The sequence below is a fragment of the Scyliorhinus canicula genome, chromosome 15 (assembly GCF_902713615.1).
Source record: "Scyliorhinus canicula chromosome 15, sScyCan1.1, whole genome shotgun sequence".
In the NCBI taxonomy this organism is placed as follows: domain Eukaryota; kingdom Metazoa; phylum Chordata; class Chondrichthyes; order Carcharhiniformes; family Scyliorhinidae; genus Scyliorhinus; species Scyliorhinus canicula.
Window position 1 is genome coordinate 145,375,130 of NC_052160.1, and position 17,447 is coordinate 145,392,576.

The 17,447-nt window shown below is 46.9% G+C and overlaps 1 protein-coding gene across 2 annotated transcripts in view; it reads right to left on the reverse strand.

Annotated features, from left to right (window-relative positions):
• Positions 1-5,110: 5,110 nt before the first annotated feature.
• The window catches only part of eif2d (eukaryotic translation initiation factor 2D), a 32,036-nt gene continuing 19,699 nt past the window's right edge, over positions 5,111-17,447 (reverse strand). The window contains exons 10-12 of one of the 2 annotated variants that reach the window (XM_038820351.1): positions 14,381-14,501; positions 11,795-11,969; positions 5,111-5,349 (exon numbers count right to left, since the gene is read on the reverse strand). In XM_038820351.1, coding sequence (XP_038676279.1) covers positions 5,276-5,349; positions 11,795-11,969; positions 14,381-14,501 — 370 coding nt within the window. In that variant the 3' untranslated portion in view covers positions 5,111-5,275. Of the gene's footprint in view, positions 5,350-11,794; positions 11,970-14,380; positions 14,502-17,447 lie in introns of those variants that run through there. The other variant, XM_038820352.1, reaches the window with a different exon arrangement.

The window sequence follows — 17,447 nt, forward strand, 5'->3', positions numbered from 1 at the left end:
TTACCCCCAATGTGTTAATCGAGCAACACAATACTTCATAATTGAAATTTATTTGATGTTATTGGATGTTGTCACAGGAGTAGCGTGAATAATAGTGTATTACTGACATGTTGCTTGTTTCATTTAACAGACTAGTTGAATTCATTGCTTTGTTTGTGTGTACATGGTTTGCCAGTTATAAACAAAAGTTAGAACGTGTTTGATGTAGAAATGTAATTTCTGGAGAATTATTAAATAAATTACAACTTTTCCATTTGGAGAGCCATTTTTAAATGATTTTACGATGTCCTAATCTCAGCTCTAGCAGTCATACTGTCTATATGAATCTTAATCCAGGTTTTAAAAACATGACTGAAAAATATATGACAATTGTCTTTGCATTCATCACAATTGTCTCTCCATATTCTTCCTGTCAAAATGAATCACCTCACACTTCTCTGTGTTCAACTTCACCTGCCACTTGTCTACCAACGTGTCTATGTCCCTTTTAAGTTCAAGACTATCCTCATCACAGTTGACCACACTTCCAATCTTAGTATCATCTCACAAATGTTGAATTCATGCTCTGAACAATGAGTATTTCCATATTTAAAGCTCACTTTAAAAAAAGGTAAATCTAATTTAGCACAGGTTTTCCCTCCTTCCTGGGTTGATAAATCCCTCCCATAAAACATAGTCTAGAATGTGAATAGTAGGCTTATTCCTATGTTCTCACATAGATGCTGTAACTCTTGGAAAGGCAATGTATCCCTGCATGCTTTTCCAACAGGCCAAGAAGCCTTTAATGAGATCCAACAAGCTGTCAATCTCCGACCACAACTAAACTGAAATTAGGTAAGGAAGGAGATATGGAGCAGGAAGCAGATCAGGAAACCCTGTAATACTAAACTGGGAAGGATGATCCTGCCCCTATTATTGAAATATTAACGGAAAACCTCTGGAATCAATACGGATGTAACAAGGGGGTCCCCATAAGAAGTGAGACCTACCCTGGACACTTAATGAAGAGGCTCTGTAGAGAATGTCATTACCGCCGTGATGTGCTCTAAGATCAACATGCGGGTTCACGATGGGCAAAGATGGTCCAGAATGGGTGACCAATCAATGAAGCGTGACAAAATCAGCTTAATAGGTAAATATCGATAAGCACTTGTGTTATTATCTTCACTTATGAACTATTTAGTGTTTCTGCCAGACCCCAACCAAAATTACACTTGAGGGTAACAAAGTAATAAAGATCCACGTCTACATTCTGCTGTAGGCAGAGGCTATTCAGAATACAAGTAGCCAATTCCTGCACTGTGCAAGTCTCCAAGTTACTCTGGCTCCAATAAAGGTTCCAAACAGCAGCTCGTGAAGCTGAACCAGGACAGTCAGGCAGTGAGACAAAAATACAAACCTCAGGGATCATGAGTGCCGGGGAAATCGGTCTGTAAAAATAGGAATACATCCATCACATTGAATAATTTTGTGCTTTTTAATAATACACGTAATTGTTTAATGTCTTGATGTGTTGACTTAAACATGTAGTGCAGAGATAGTCACGGCAAATGTATAACTATAAATTAGCATCATGTTTAAATGATGAAGGAACAGAAATTGTTCTGTTACAATCCTGTCACAATCTTAGTTGATGTTATAACTGGATGGAAAGGTTCCAGAATGAAACCCTGGCTCAAAACATAACTTCCTTTTTTTATTAAACATGGTGGAACAGAGACACAGGACCTTTAATTAGCTTAAACAACAAGATTTCTTGTTTAGAACGTTAAAAAATTGGATGATTATACAATACTCCTTTACTTACCCCCCCTAAGTTAACAAATACACACATATTTAAAGATTAACGTGGAATACAGAGTATATCTTTAGTTACAATGGTCCCATTAACGCAAGAAGTCCCTTTGAGCTGACAAGATGACTGGTCAACACACATTCCGCTCCCAAGGAACCCAAGTTAGTTTCTGTGAATTTCTCCTCAGAATCCCCCTGGATGATCACATGAGTTTCCAAACTCCACCTCCAAAAACATGCTTTAAAATCTTCTCTCATAACAATGCTTTCCCTTAGCGGTTTGCATTCTGAAACCCAGTCCAGGTTTTACAAATGACTGTTTTAACCCAAGTTTCTGCTCCATTTTTAACAACAAATCCAGTCATTTTACACCACCCCTTTTTAAGTTTCCTTTGCTGTATGTAACTGCTTTTACACAAACTCTGAGATCCAGCCACCGATTTCCATAGTTATTTCAACTCACAAACATGAAAATCACTTCAGACATCTTTCTGGCGTCTCCGCCCTCTTCTCAACTTGCTTTGCCTTTATTGAACAGTGCTGTCTTCTATTACCTTTAAACTTGGACTTCTTGGAAACTTCTCTTCATTTCTCTATTTTACTTAACTAGCTGCTCTTCAGATCTCTGCACTTGCTTTCTTAACCATTACTCCATGGTATGGTTTTTCTTCTAGCAAAGCTGAGAAAGATGCTCTTCTGTAGTCTTCTAAAACCCAACTGCTAATACATCAAGAGATAGGGCAGCACGATGGCACAATGGGTTAGCCCTGCTGCTTCACGGCGCCGAGGTCGCTGCAGCAGCTGGACAACTGCTGACAAATCAGATCGTCCAGCAGCTCTCTTCAGGCAGGACTTCCTTATGTGCGAGCAGCCTGCAGCTAATTAGCACTCATTAACTCTCATTCAAGCATGGAGTGGCTGCTGGGGGGGGGGGGGGGGGGGGGGGGGCACTCTTCAGGTGGCAGGGTTTCTCTTCCAGCCAGCAGTAGTCCCTGCTCAGCACTTCGGCAGCATTGAGACTCACAATTTCAAAACATTGGAGCTAGACTTCAGATCAGATCCGATTGGGGAGGGGGAGGGGCCGGGACTCAAAGGTTGGGGGGGAACGGTGCAGGGTTAGATCAGCAGCTATTTGGAGGTTCAGGGAGCAGAATCAGAAGCTAGTTTAAAAGTTATTTCATTTACCAATGTAGGAATTCAGTAATGTAAAACATTTCAAGTTAGAGGGTAAAATGTTTTAATGTGTGTTTGTTTTTTGTCTGATAAGGAAGTTCTAGAGTTAGTTACAGTTTTTGTCCCAGTTTTAACATTGATTCGAATGAAAACCAATGTTTCACTGAAAGTTGTGATTTTCCGGAATACGATGGGGCAGCACGGTAGCATTGTGGATAGCACAATCGCTTAACAGCTCCAGGGTCCCAGGTTCGATTCCGGCTTGGGTCACTGTCTGTGCGGAGTCTGCACAACCTCCCTGTGTGTGCGTGGGTTTCCTCCGGGTGCTCCGGTTTCCTCCCACATACCAAAGATGTGCAGGTTAGGTGGATTGGCCATGCTAAATTGCCCTTAGTGTCCAAAATTGCCCTTAGTGTCCAAAATTGCCCTTAGTGTTGGGTGGGGTTACTGGGTTATGGGGATAGGGGGAGGTGTTAACCTTGGGTAGGGTGCTCTTTCCAAGAGCCGGTGCAGACTCGATGGGCCGAATGGCCTCCTTCTGCACTGTAAAAAGAAACCTCTCTGACAGGTGAAGCAGTTCCAGCTGTGATGATCCAGATGTTGCCCTGGAGGGAACAGCTCCCAGAAGAGGAACAGGATAATAACATTCTATCTGACTGTAAATTACAGCTCAAATATGGCAATGTAGTAATACCCACTTGTGTTTGAAATAAAGGACTGATGTATCCAATTTAATGTCACTTCAGCATCAATTACTCCCTTTGCGAGGCATAGTTATTAAAATAAAATTTATCCAAGGCATCAGACTCATGCAATAAGCATCAACTTAATACCAATCGAGATGGATTTGAATGTAATAGAAACGTGAGCACAGGTATTTCCAGAACCATTAGAATCTAATCCATAGGCAATCCTAACATGACAAAAGCTCTCCATTTCCCAAGATAATAATGGACGAAGAAGGCCAGTTGGCCCATCTGAGTATATAAATAAACAACAGCGCTCCCATTGCAAGTTTCTTAAATGACTCGTGTTTCCGCCTCTAACTATTTAGTCTAATGGGTCACTCCATGCATCGATTGCTGTTTAGTCAAGATAAACCTCCCAATCTCCTAAACTTTCATTTTGTTGATTGTAACCTGTGTCCCTTACTCTCACAATTTAATATAAAGTCATGTTCTTTTTTGTTGCTCCGAACTCCATCCACTAGCTCCTGACTCCATGCCGATCCCTGGCAACAGTCCAGGATTAAGCTCGTCTGTTTGCACCTATTGCCACATTTGATCCTGCGATGAGTTCCCTATTTCAATACTGTGCCTTCACTTAGGCTGCCTATTTCCACCTCTGTAACATCGCCTGTCTCCGTTTATCTGCTGCAGAAACCATCGTTCTTGCATTTGTTGCCCTGGACTAGACTATACTTACATTAACACTGATCGTCTTTCGGGATTTGTGGGAGGAAACCGGAGGAAACCCGCGCACACGGGGAGAACGTGCAGATTCCGCACAGGCAGTGAGCCAAGCCGGGAATCAAACCCGGGTCCCTGCCGCTGTCAAGCAACAGTGCTAACCACTGTGCCTCCCAATACTGTTTTTAGTTACTGTATTGTTATTTGCAGAAAATGTTACTGTATGATATGAATGATACTGTGAATTAGCTTGGTCAGGGATTATTTCATGTTAAAGGGTAGATGGGTTTGGGGAAAGACATTTGGCGATTTCAAACTTTGCCTTCAGAGAGCTCAAACAACTAGAACATTTTTCAATTTACTTTTGTATGTTATCCACCCGCATTTTACACCTGCATCAACATCGAATCATCCTAAATATCCCCACCTTTCAAATATTCGGCCACATTACACAACCACATCATTCGGAATTGTTCAGTTCTTGCAATTTCTATTACAAAACTACTTACATTTTTACAGCATCTTGTAACATTGAAATGGTTCTAATGTTTTATGTGGAGGAACCTGCTATGTAGGGACTGGGACGATGCAGATAAACTCGTTTGTAACGAAGCTTCAGGATCCCTCATGTAAGGCAGTTTTTCAGCAGCTAATGCTAATTACTTCCTGTGATCTTTTCACCTACTCACAAAGTTCACACGTTATGTTCAGTTAGGGTCAACTGCAACAGTAGGTTCTTCAAAAGGAATCATTTAATACAAAAATGCATAGCAACCTGATGTCTAATATATTTTTAGTAGAAAGTTTGATACCACAAATCAAATAACAAGTTGACAAGAACAGGTATCGGCAGTGATTTTATTGCTGTAGCCGGATCCCTGGCTATAATTATTACCATGTCATCGCTTCTTCTTGCCAGTTTTGGGTGCTTTGTCTAAGCCAGCAATATACTTTGCAGGGATCCTGTACTCTTCTGCAATACAATCAGAAAACAAGTGTCAGAGGACTTCCGGTGGCGGCGATGACGTAGGAAGCCGCACATTTTGGAGCTCCCGATTCAAACGGACTTTTCGGCTCTTTTTAGAGCCCAAAACTGAATTTTTTTTGATGTCTCCCAGTGGGAGAAGGTGTGCTGATCGACTTTCCCCGCAGTCCATGACTTGAACTTGGAGTAGAAAGGGGGAAAAAACAGCAGCAGCTCCCCAGAAAAAACGGGGGAAGGATTCCAAGATGGCGGCCGGCGGAACACCAGAGGAGTGGAAGCAGTGGGCCCTGGAGCAACAAGCTGCTCTCCTGCGCTGTTTTGCAGATTTCAAGGCCGAGGTGCTGAGCTCTCTGCAGGAAACAAATAAAAAGCTCTCGGAGATTCAGACGACCCAGGGTGCTGCCATCCAGGCGTTGCAGGCGCAGGCCACTGAACGAGAGGAGGAGGCCGTGGTCCTCGTGAGTAAGGTGGAGGGGCACGAAGCACTCCACAAGAAGTGGCAGGACCGCTTCGAGGAGCTTGATCACCGCCTGAGGCGAAAGAATCTGAGGATCTTGAGCCTTGCGGAGGGGCTGGAGGGGTCAGATCTGACAACCTACGTGGCCACGATGCTGAACTCGCTGGTGGGGGCAGGATCTTTCCATCTGCCCTTGGAGCTGGAGGGAGCCCACAGAGTACTGGCTAGGAGGCCGAAGGAGAATGAACCCCCGTGTGCGGTGCTGGTGAGGTTCCACCGGTTCAGTGATCGGGAGTGTGTGCTGCGCTGGGCCAAGAAGGTGAAGAGCAGCAACTGGGAGAATGGGGTAGTACGGATCTACCAGGATTGGAGTGCGGAGGTGGCTAAGCGGCGGTCCGGGTTTAATCGGACGAAGGAGGTGCCCTATAAGAAGAAAATAAAGTTTGGAATGTTGCAGCCCGGCCGCCTGTGGGTAACTTATTTGGAGCGGCATTATTATTTTGATTCCCCGGAGGAGGCGTGGGCCTTCGTGCGGACGGAGAAGCTGGACTCGAACTAGGGGTTGGGGGTTGCAGGGTCGGTTGTAATGCTTTATTGCTGGTTTCTGCTGTTGCTGTGTTTATTCTGTACTTTTGTAATTTTGATATGGTTATTTATTGGGGTGTTGTTCTGTTTTTTGTTGGGGGGCATTGTTTAGAGTTTTGTATTTTGCGGGAGGGGTTGGGGGGGTTTGTTGTATTCTGTATAGGGTTGGAGTATGGAGTGGGGCTGGTATTTGGGAGCTGCGTCAGAAAGGTGTGGTGTGGTCTGGTTTCCCGCGTTGCGGGGCTGGGGGGTGGAGATGATGACGGGGGGGGGCCTTAAATGGTTCCTCCCCGCGCTGGAGCGGTGCCTGGAGGAGGGATAGATTGGGGGATGATCCCACTTTGGGAGGGGTCGGGTTATTGGCGGGAGTTTCCGGGATCAGCAGAAGTTAGCTGACCCACGGAAGTACAATGGAGGACGGTTCGCGGCTAGGAGGGTTCCTTGCCTGGGGAGGGAGGGGGGGGAAAGGGGAATACCGGGTTGCTGCTGGTAGGGTCAGGAAGGAGCTGGTGGGGGCCGGGGGGACAGAGGTGAGGTGTTGTCGCCGTGGGGACTGGGTCGGGCGGGGGGGTGCTGGCCTGGGGCGGGCAGTCGACGGGCTATGGCTAGTCGACGGGGGAGGGGGGCGGGACGCCCTCTGATCCGGTTGGTCACCTGGAATGCGAGAGGACTGACTGGGCCGGTGAAGCGGTCTAGGGTACTTGCTCATCTGAGGGGGCTAAAGGCAGATGTGGCAATGCTTCAGGAGACCCACCTGAAGGTGGCGGACCAGGTCCGTCTGAGGAAGGGGTGGGTGAGGCAGGTTTTCCACTCCGGGTTGGATGTGAAGAATCGGGGAGTGGCGATTCTGATGGGGAAAAATGTGTCGTTTGAGGCATCTGAGGTGGTGGCGGATAAGGGGGGTAGGTATGTTATGGTTAGGGGCAGGCTACAAGGAGAGAAGGTGGTACTTGCTGGTGTGTATGCCCCAAATTGGGATGATGCGGGCTTTATGAGGCGTATGCTGGGACGTGTCCCGGATCTAGAGGCGGGAGGTCTGATTACGGGGGGGGGGGGGGGGGGGGGGGGCTTCAATAAGGTGTTGGATCCTTCACTGGATCGGTCCAGTTCAAGGACGGGTAGGAGGCATGCGGCGGCCAAGGTACTGAGGGGGTTTATGGACTAGATGAGAGGGGTGGACCCATGGAGGTTTGTGAGGCCGAGGGCACGGGAGTACTCTTTCTTCTCCCATGTACATAGGGTTTATTCTCAGATAGACTTCTTCGTGGTGAGTAGGGGACTGATTCTGAGAGTGGAGGAGGCCGAATACTCGGCCATTGCAATCTCCGACCACGCTCTGCATTGGATGGAGTTGGAGATGGGGGAGGTGCGAGACCAGCGCCCGTTGTGGCGGTTGGATGTGGGGTTGTTGACGGAGGAGGAGGTGTGCAGGAGGGTCCGGGCAAGTATTGAGGGGTACCTCGAGGTGAATGATACGGGGGAGGTCCAGGTGGGGATGGTCTGGGAAGCCCTGAAGGCAGTGATTCGTGGGGAGCTGATATCCATCCGGGCACACAGGGAGAGGAGCGAGAGGAGTGAGAGGGATAGACTGGTGGGAAAGCTGCTGGAGGTAGACAGGAGGTATGCAGAGGCACCAGAGGAGGGATTGTTGGGGGAGAGGCGCAGCCTACAGGCTAAATTTGATTTGCTGACCACTAGAAAGGCGGAGGCACAGTGGAGGAAGGCACAAGGCAGTGTATGAACATGGTGAAAAGGCGAGTAGGATGCTGGCTCATCAGCTCCGCAAGCAGGATGCGGCTAAGGAAATTGCTGGAGTGAGAGACAAGAGTGGGAATGTGGTGCGGAAGGGGGTAGAGGTGAATGAGGTCTTCAAGGACTTTTACGGGGAACTGTACCGGTCGGAGCCAACGGTGGAGAGGATGGGAATGGAGAGGTTCCTCGAAGGGCTATCTTTCCCGAAGGTGCAGGAGGAGCAGGTGGAGGGGTTGAGGGCGCCGATTGAGCTGGAGGAGCTGGTTAAGGGGATCGGGCAGATGCAGTCAGGGAAGGCGCCGGGGCCGGATGGGTTCCCGGTGGAGTTTTATAAAAAGTTTGTGGACCTAGTGGGCCCCTTGCTGGTGCGGTCACTTAATCAGGCGTGGGAAGGGGGGACTTTGCCCCCGACGATGTTGCGGGCGCTGATTTCTTTCATCTTAAAGAGGGACAAGGACCCCCAACAGTGTGGTTCATACAGGCCCATATCTCTCCTTAATGTGGATGCCAAGGTGCTGGCAAAGATCCTGGCCACCAGGATAGAGGACTGTGTGCCAGGGGTTGTACTCGAGGACCAGACAGGTTTTGTTAAGGGAAGGCAGCTGAACACGAATGTGCAGAGATTGTTGAATGTCATCATGATGCCGGCGATTGAGGGGGAGGCAGAGATAGTGGTGGCACTGGATGCGGAGAAGGCCTTCGATAGAGTGGAGTGGGGGTACTTATGGGAGGTGTTGGGGAGGTTTGGATTTGGTGAAGGGTTTATTAGATGGGTGAGCTGCTATATGAGGCCTCGATGGCGTGTGTGGCCATGAATGGGAGGAGGTCGGAGTACTTCCGGCTTTACCGAGGGACCAGGCAGGGTTGCCCCCTGCCCCCCTTGTTGTTTGCATTGGCAATCGAGCCGTTGGCGGTGGCGTTGAGGGATTCAGGGAGGTGGAGGGGTTTGGTGCGGGGTGGGGAGGAACATAGGGTGTCGTTGTATGCCGATGACCTGCTACTGTATGTGGCGGACCCGGTGGGAGGGATGCCGGGGGTGATGGAGCTGCTAGCTGAGTTTGGGGCCTTTTCAGGCTATAAACTAAATCTAGGCAAGAGTGAGGTGTTTGTGGTGCACCCTGGGGACCAGGAGGAGGGAATTGGTAGGCTCCTGCTTAGGAGGGCAGGGGAGAGTTTTAGGTACCTGGGGTGCAGGTGGCCAGGGACTGGGGGACTCTTCACAAGCATAATTTCACCAGGTTTGTGGATCAGATGGGGGAGGAATTCAAGAGGTGGGACATGCTGCCATTGTCGTTGGCGGGGAGGGTGCAGTCCATCAAAATGACGGTGCTTCCGAGGTTCTTGTTCCTCTTTCAGTGCCTGCCCATCTTCATCCCCAGGGCCTTCTTTAGGAGGGTGACTAGCAGTATTCTGAGCTTCGTGTGGGCACATGGGACTCCGAGATTGAAAAGGGTTTTCTTGGAGCAAGGGAGGAATGGAGGCGGGCTGGCGCTGCCCAACCTTTTGGGGTACTATTGGGCGGCCAATGTGTCAATGGTGCGTAAATGGGTGATGCGCGGGGGGGGTGGCGTGGAAAAGAATGGAGATGGCGTCTTGTAGAGGTATGAGCCTGGGTGCCCTGGTAACGGCGCCGTTGCCGCTCTCCCCTAAGAGGTATACCGCGAGCCCGGTGGTGGCGGCGACCCTAAGAATCTGGGGACAGTGGAGACGGCATCGGGGGAAACAAGGGGCTCGATGGAGGCTCCATTAGGTGGAAATCATTGGTTCATCCCGGGGAACACTGATGGGGGTGGCAAAGGGTGGGCATCAGTAAATTGAGGGACCTGTTTATTAGCGGGAGGTTTGCGGGCCTGGGGGAACTGGAAGATAAATTTGGGCTCCCCCAAGGGAACATGTTCAGATACTTGCAGGTAAAGGCGTTTACTAGGCGACAGGTGGAGGAATTTCCTTTGTTGCCCACGCGGGGGGGCGATGGACAGAGTGCTTTCGGGGGTGTGGGTCGGAGAGGGGAAGGTGTCTGACATTTATAAGGTAATGCAGGAGGTGGAGGAGTCGTCAGTGGAGGAGCTGAAGGCTAAATGGGAGGGGGAACTAGGGGAGCAGATAGAGGATGGAACTTGGGCGGATGCCTTGGAGAGAGTCAACTCTTCCTCTTCCTGTGCGAGGCTTAGTCTCATCCAATTTAAGGTGCTGCACCGGGCCCATATGTCTGTGACTCGGATGAGTAGGTTCTTTGGGGGTGAGGACAGGTGCACCAGGTGTTCGGGGAGTCCAGCGAACCACGCCCATATGTTCTGGGCATGCCCGGCACTGGAAGAATTCTGGAAGGGGTTGGCGGGGATGGTGTCGAGGGTGGTTGGATCCAGGGTCAAACCAGGTTGGGGACTCACGATTTTTGGAGTTGTGGCGGAGCCGGGAGTGCAGGAGGCCGGTGTTCTGGCCTTTGCGTCCCTAGTAGCCCGGCGGAGGATCTTGCTGCAGTGGAAAGATGCGAGGCCCCCAAGTGTGGAGACCTGGATCAGTGACATGGCGGGATTTATAAAATTGGAGAGGGTCAAAATTGCCCTGAGAGGATCAGTACAAGGGTTCTATAAACGGTGGCAGCCTTTTCTGGACTTTCTGGCTCAAAGATAGGTATCTTGGTCAATAGCAGCAGCAACCCGGGGGCGGGGGGGGGGGGGGGGGGGGGGATGGAGGGTGTTCTTTACTGTTCCTATTTTTTTTTTCCTATGGTTATTTAACTTAATATTGTGTTAACTTAAGTTGTTGTTAATATGTTTTGTTGTTCATTAAGGATGGGCGAATGTTTATGACTGTTATCATTATTGTTATTGTTGGTATTTTATTGCGGTTCGTTGTTATATAAATACAAAATTTTTCAATAAAAATTATTTAAAAAAAAAAGAAAACAAGTGTCAGACTGAACAAAATGATTCTTAAAACCTTTTCCTCGTGGCTCGTGACAAAGGTGTCAACATACTGGAAACTGAATGATTGTACAATATTTAATTAAAATACCACATTTGATATTAAATTTAACAAATGGTACGTGCAGTAATTAATTTTGGGAGGGATAGCATTTATAGGTTAGAAATGGGAGTGAACTTCACAAGGAAATTACTGCAATCTCCCTTTTGCCAGCAGAATATCTCCCTTTAAATAAAAATCAAAGGGGCCAATGCTGGTATTTGCCACCCCCCCCCCCCCCCCAAACAACACCGCCTCTCCCCCCACCACCGCCGCACCCCCACCAACCATCCCTGCCCTCCTCACCGAAACTGTGTCCCCCCCACCACAAGTGTCCACTTCTAAGATCCATGGTTTCTTCAGTGGCAAATTTATAATTACTGCCCTGTTTTATGTAAAGACAACTTCACTTAACAAGTGTCAATGTCCTTACTTTACCAAATAAACATTTAGTCCTTAAAAAAGACCTTTGGTTACTGTGACAATACATCTACATTATATTGTCAGAGTTCATCATGCTTCATGAAGAACAGAAATATTCCAAATATAAAGCTCATTCCATATCATCTAAAAGACTGCATTGATTACACAAAATTCTATGGCCTTGGGAATTAAGCAAATGGTTTTATTTGACTCATGAATTTTTACTTAAAGTTAAAATACAGTACTTGCCGGTTAGCAGCTTGGCAATATGATTAACCTGGTTGCCTTGAACCTGAAGTGCCACCTTGTCCTTTGTACCAGGCACCTGGTGCATTGTTACACTGGCTTGAGCTTTTTGCTGAAGGGTATTTCCCAAGCTCCGAGGATCTAAGCCAAACGCTTCGAGGTTGCTAACAATAGTTACCTGGCAAAAACACAAGTAAAGCAATGGATCAAGTAAAATAATAAGTTACGTTTATAAAGCATCTCTAAGATCCAAGGCACTTCAAAGAGGAGTAAACAGATATGGAGGGACAGAGAGCCAAAGAGGATAGTTAAAAAAACAGGACTATAAAGCAAGAGAGAGCCACAGACGGATCTAGGTGTTTAGGAAGGCGATTACAGGCTGAGACAGCTGACAACACAGCAGCCAACAAAACAGTTGACGCAGTGAAAAGCACAGGTGTCAACAGTCGGAAGAACGGAGAATTCCTGGGTGTGGAAGTGAAGTGGCGGTGGTAGCTGGAGAAAAAAAAATTATGATGGGATATAAACAGAGATAGGAATTCAAAATGAAGGCATCGGAGGACTAAACTCCAGTGCACGTCGGCAGGGTCCGGTGAAAAGAGTGGATCTTGGTTAGGTGAGGGTTAGGAGATGGTGAACAGAGTTTTAGAATAGTTGAAAAAGCACGGACTATAACCTCAGGCTTATCCAGGAGATTCAAGCCTGGGATAATGACGAGAAGTAGAAAGATACAGAATAGTAACAGGTTGGGGTAGGAATGGGAGAGTTGGAAAGCACCAGGAGGGAGATACAAAGATGGCATGACATTTTTTTTCATTAATTCGAGATATGGGCACCGGCCAGCATTTATTGACCATCCCTAATTGCCATTGAGAAGGTGGTGGTGAGCTGCCTTGAACCGACCGGTGTAGCGCATGTGGTGTAGGTACACCCACAGTGCTACTAGGGAGGGAGCTCCAGGCTTTTGCTCCAGTGTTACGAACCCAGTTGATGTTATAACTAGACGGGAAGATCCCAGAATGGAGTCCTGGCTCAAACTTCCGTAACCTTTTTTGTAACTTTCCGTAACTTTGCAGGAACAGGGGGCAGCCCTGTGACTCAGTGGTTAGCACTGCGGCCTCACGGCGCCAAGGTCCCAGGTTCGATCCCGGCTCTGGGTCACTGTCCGTGTGGAGTTTGCACATTCTCCGCGTGTTTGTGTGGGTTTTGCCCTCACAACCCAAAGATGTGCAGGGCAGGTGGATTGGCCACGCTAGATTGCCCCTTAATTGGAAAAAATTAATTGGGTACTCTAAATTTATTTTTAAAAAACTTTGCAGGAACAGAATCATAAGACTACTAGTTAGCTTGAACAACAAGAAAAAAAAAACATTTACTAAACATGAAAAAATTGGACTATGAGAAAATGTGCCTTTACTCCCCCCTTTGTTTAACAACTACACACAGATTACCAAGTATATTTTATTGTACATGGGTCAACTACTTTCTGTGGTAGCAAATTCCACAGATTCACCACTCTCTGGGTGAAGACATTTCCCACTTATCCTCAAACTATGACCCCTAGTTCTGGACTCCCCCACCATCGGGAACATTCTTTCTGAATCTACCCTGTCTATTCCTGTTAGAATTTTATAAGTTTCTATGAGATCCCCTCTCATTCTTCTAAACTCCAATGAATACAATCCTGACCGATTTAGTCTCTCCTCATATGACAGTCCCGCCACCCCAAGAATCAGTCTGGTAAACCTTTGCTGCTCTCCCTCCATAGCAACAACATCCTTCCTCAGATAAGGACACCAGAACTGCACACAATACTCCAGGTGTGGCCTCACCAATGCCCTATAAAATTGCAGTAAAACATCTCTATTCTGATACTCAAATCCTCTCGCTATGAAGGCCAACATACCATTTGCCTTCTTTACTGCCTGCTGTACCTGCGCGCTTACTTTCAATGACTGATGCACAAGGACACCAAGGTCTCGCTGAGTATCCGCCTCTCTCAATTTACACACATTCAAATAATAATCTGCTTTCCTATTTTTGCTACCAAAGTGGATAACCTCACATTTATCCACATTGTACTGCATCTGCCATGCATGTGCCCACTCACTCAGCCTGTCCAAATCCCACTGAAGCATCTCTGCATCCTCCTCACAGCTCACCTTCCCACCCAAGTTTATATCATCTGCAAATTTGGAGATAATATACTTAGTTCCTTTTCCAAATCATTAATATATAATGTGAACAGCCTAGCACTGAACCCTGTGGTACCCCACTAGTCACTGCCTGCCGTTTGCTTCTTGTCTGCTAACCAGCTTTCTATCCCTGAAAAGACTACCCGCAATCCCATGCGTTTTCACTTTACATAATAATATTACAAGGCCCCAGTTGCTAAGCAACACCCAAATCTACTGCCTTTTATTGATTCTTCACAACGCAGACTTCTCTAAGCACAACAGAAACACAGTAAAAATGCAACGAATAACCATAAGCCATTCAGGAGATGATGCCTAAATCCCTCAACTTGATTCTAATTCACGGAGAAGTATCCATTCTAGTCCCGCTGATAAATGGCTTTCAGCTACTGACCTTCTTGTTTGAACTGCGCTGTGCTACATCAATGTTAATGGGTTTAATTCCACCCTTCCGAACAACTGGATTTTGTCCAGGGAAAGTCACTTGATGACATTCCTGCAGCCTCTTCAGGCACCTGCAACACAGACTCGAGCTGTAATTGACTACAGCAGCAAATCAGATGAAGCACAAAATTTGATTAAAGTTTGATTAAACCCATCCTTTTGAGGGGAATCACTGATAGCTCCTATAATATTAATGAAGCTATCATTGCATGCTTGAATACTTTAAAAGTAAAATATAGAACATTTCCTAATTCTATTGAAGGTATGTGAGGAATTGGAGAATGTGGAGAACAAAACTTGGAAACAGATTGAGATTTTTTTTTTAACACAGATGTATTTACATTGGTTCCCGATCCCGCAAGGCCTGAAATTTAATATTTTTATTGTGTTTCTAATCAATATAACCTTCCTCAGCCATACAGCTGTCCGCGAACTCAGCATACTGCCAATTCTGCCACTTGTGCAATCCCCCAGTGGCAGCTCTGTCTTCAGACATCAGGCACTGAGGGAGGCTTATAGGGAGGCTCTAGAGGTGAATAGAATGTGCAAGAGGGAACCTAAAAAGGAAATTAAGAGAGCAAAAAGTGGGTATGAAAGGATACTGGCAGGTAAAATAAAGGAAAATCCTAAATTGTTTGCATTAAGGGTAAAGGATAACTCGGGAAAGAATAGGGCCAATTAAGGACCACAGTGGAGCCGGAGGGTGTAGGTCGGGTTCTAAATGAATACTTTGTGTCAGTGTTCACTCGTGAGAGGAACGGTGTGGGTATAGAAATCAGGGAGAAGGACTGTGATAATATTAAAGATGGTAGCCATGATGTGGAGATGCCAACGTTGGACTGGGGTGAGCACAGTAAGAAGTCTTACAACACCAGGTTAAAGTCCAACAGGTTTGTTTCAAATCACTAGCTTTCGGAGCACTGCTCCTTCCACACTTGAGATTCACCTGAGGAAGGAGCTGCGTTCCGAAAGCTAGTGATTCGAAAAAAACCTGTTGGACTTTAACCTGGTGTCGTAACTTCTTACTAAAATAAAGAGATTAACATAGAGAGAGAGGAGGATCTGGGTGGTCTATCAGGCTTAAAAGTTAATAAATCTCCTGTGCCAAGTGAAATGTATCCCAGGCTGTTGAGTGAGGCAAGGGAGGAAATAGCAGGGGAGCTGGTTCCGGAAGACTGGAGGATAGTCAATGTGGTTCCATTATTCAAGAAGGGAGGAAGGGATTGGGTTTGTTTATTGTCACGTGTACCGAGGTACAGTGAAAAGTATTTTTCTGCGAGCAGCTCAACAGATCATTAAGTACATGAAAAGGAAATAAAAGAAAATACATAATAGGGAAAAGATTAGAATGATTATACGTTAAGTAAAAAGTGGATCTGTTAGAGAGAGCTCGCAGAAACCAGGAAACTACAGGCCAGTCAGTCTGACCTCAGTTATAGGGAAACGATTGGAAGCAATTCTGAGAGACAGAATTAATCTGCATTTAGAGAGGTAGGGATTAATCAAGAACATAGTTTTGATAAGGGGAGGTCAAGTCTGACCAACTTGATTGAATGTTTCAAAGAGGTGACCAGGTGTGTAGGTGAGGGAAATGCATTTGGCCTAATCTTCCAGGGCTTCAGCAAGGCTTTTGACAGGGTCCCACGTGGGAGACTGATAGCAAAGTGGCAGGAAGCAGAGGGTGATGGTCGAGGGGTGTTTTCCTGACTGGAAGTCTGTGTCCAGTGGGGTCCCGCAGGGACCAGTGTTGGGGCCCTTGCTGTTTGTGGTTTACCTAAATGATTTAGATATGAATGTAGGACAGTTGATCAATAAGTTTGCAGATGATACGAAAACTGGTGGGGTGGTAGACAGTGAGGAGGATAGCCTTAGATTACAGGAGAATATAGATGGGCTGGTCATATGGGCTGATCAGTGGCCAATGGAATTCAATCCGGATACGATTGAAATGATGCACCTGGGCAGGACAAACAAGACAAGGGAATACATGATAAACGGCAGGACCCTGGGAAGCACCGAGGATCAGAGTGATCTTGGCGTGCATGTACACCGGTCTCTTAAGGTAGCAGAGCAGGTGGATACAGTGGTTAAGAAGGTACGTTTGGGGCAGCACGGTGGCCTAGTGGTTAGCACAACCGCCTCACGGCGCTGAGGTCCCAGGTTCGATCCCGGCTCTGGGTCACTGTCTGTGTGGAGTTTGCACATTCTCCCCGTGTCTGCGTGGGTTTCGCCCCCACAACCCAAAAATGTGCAGAGTAGGTGGATTGGCCACGCTAAATTGCCCCTTAATTGGAAAAAATAATTGGGTAATCTAAATTTTTAAAAAAAAAGAAGGTACGTTTGCCTTTAGTCGCCAAGGTATTGAGTTCGAAAGCATGGAGATTATGCTAGAACTGTACAAAACATTGGTTGGCCACAGCTAGAGTATTGTGCACAGTTCTGGAATCCACATTGTAGGGGGGATGTGATCGCACTGAATTTACCAGGATGTTGCCTGGGCTGGAGAGTTTTAGTTATGAAGGGAAATTGGATAGACTTCGATTGTTTTCCTTTAAGCAGAGGAGACTGAGGGGGGGGGGACATGATTGAGATGTATGAAATTATGAGGGGCATAGATAGAGTAGACAGGAAGAAACTTTTCCCCTTGGTGGAGGGATCGATGACCAGGGGGCACAGATTTAAGGTGAGGGGCAGGAGGTTTAAAGGGGATGCGAGGGAAAATATTTTAGCCCAGAGGGTGGTGGGAGTCTGGAACTCGCTGCCTGAAAGGGTGGTGGAGGCAGCGACACTCATAACATTTAATAGATGTGCACTCGCGAGCTGCAAAATGGGATTATAATGTTTTGGTGGTTGTTTTTGACCGGCGCAAACATGATGGGCTCAAGGGCCTTTTCTGTGCTGCATGATTCTATGACTGAGCTTTGGCGTTCTCTCTGATAGCATTCCCACTTCTCAACCCAGAAGACTGTCCTCAGCACCCTCCTCAACTCTTTAGCCAAGAATTTGGTCAGCCCTCC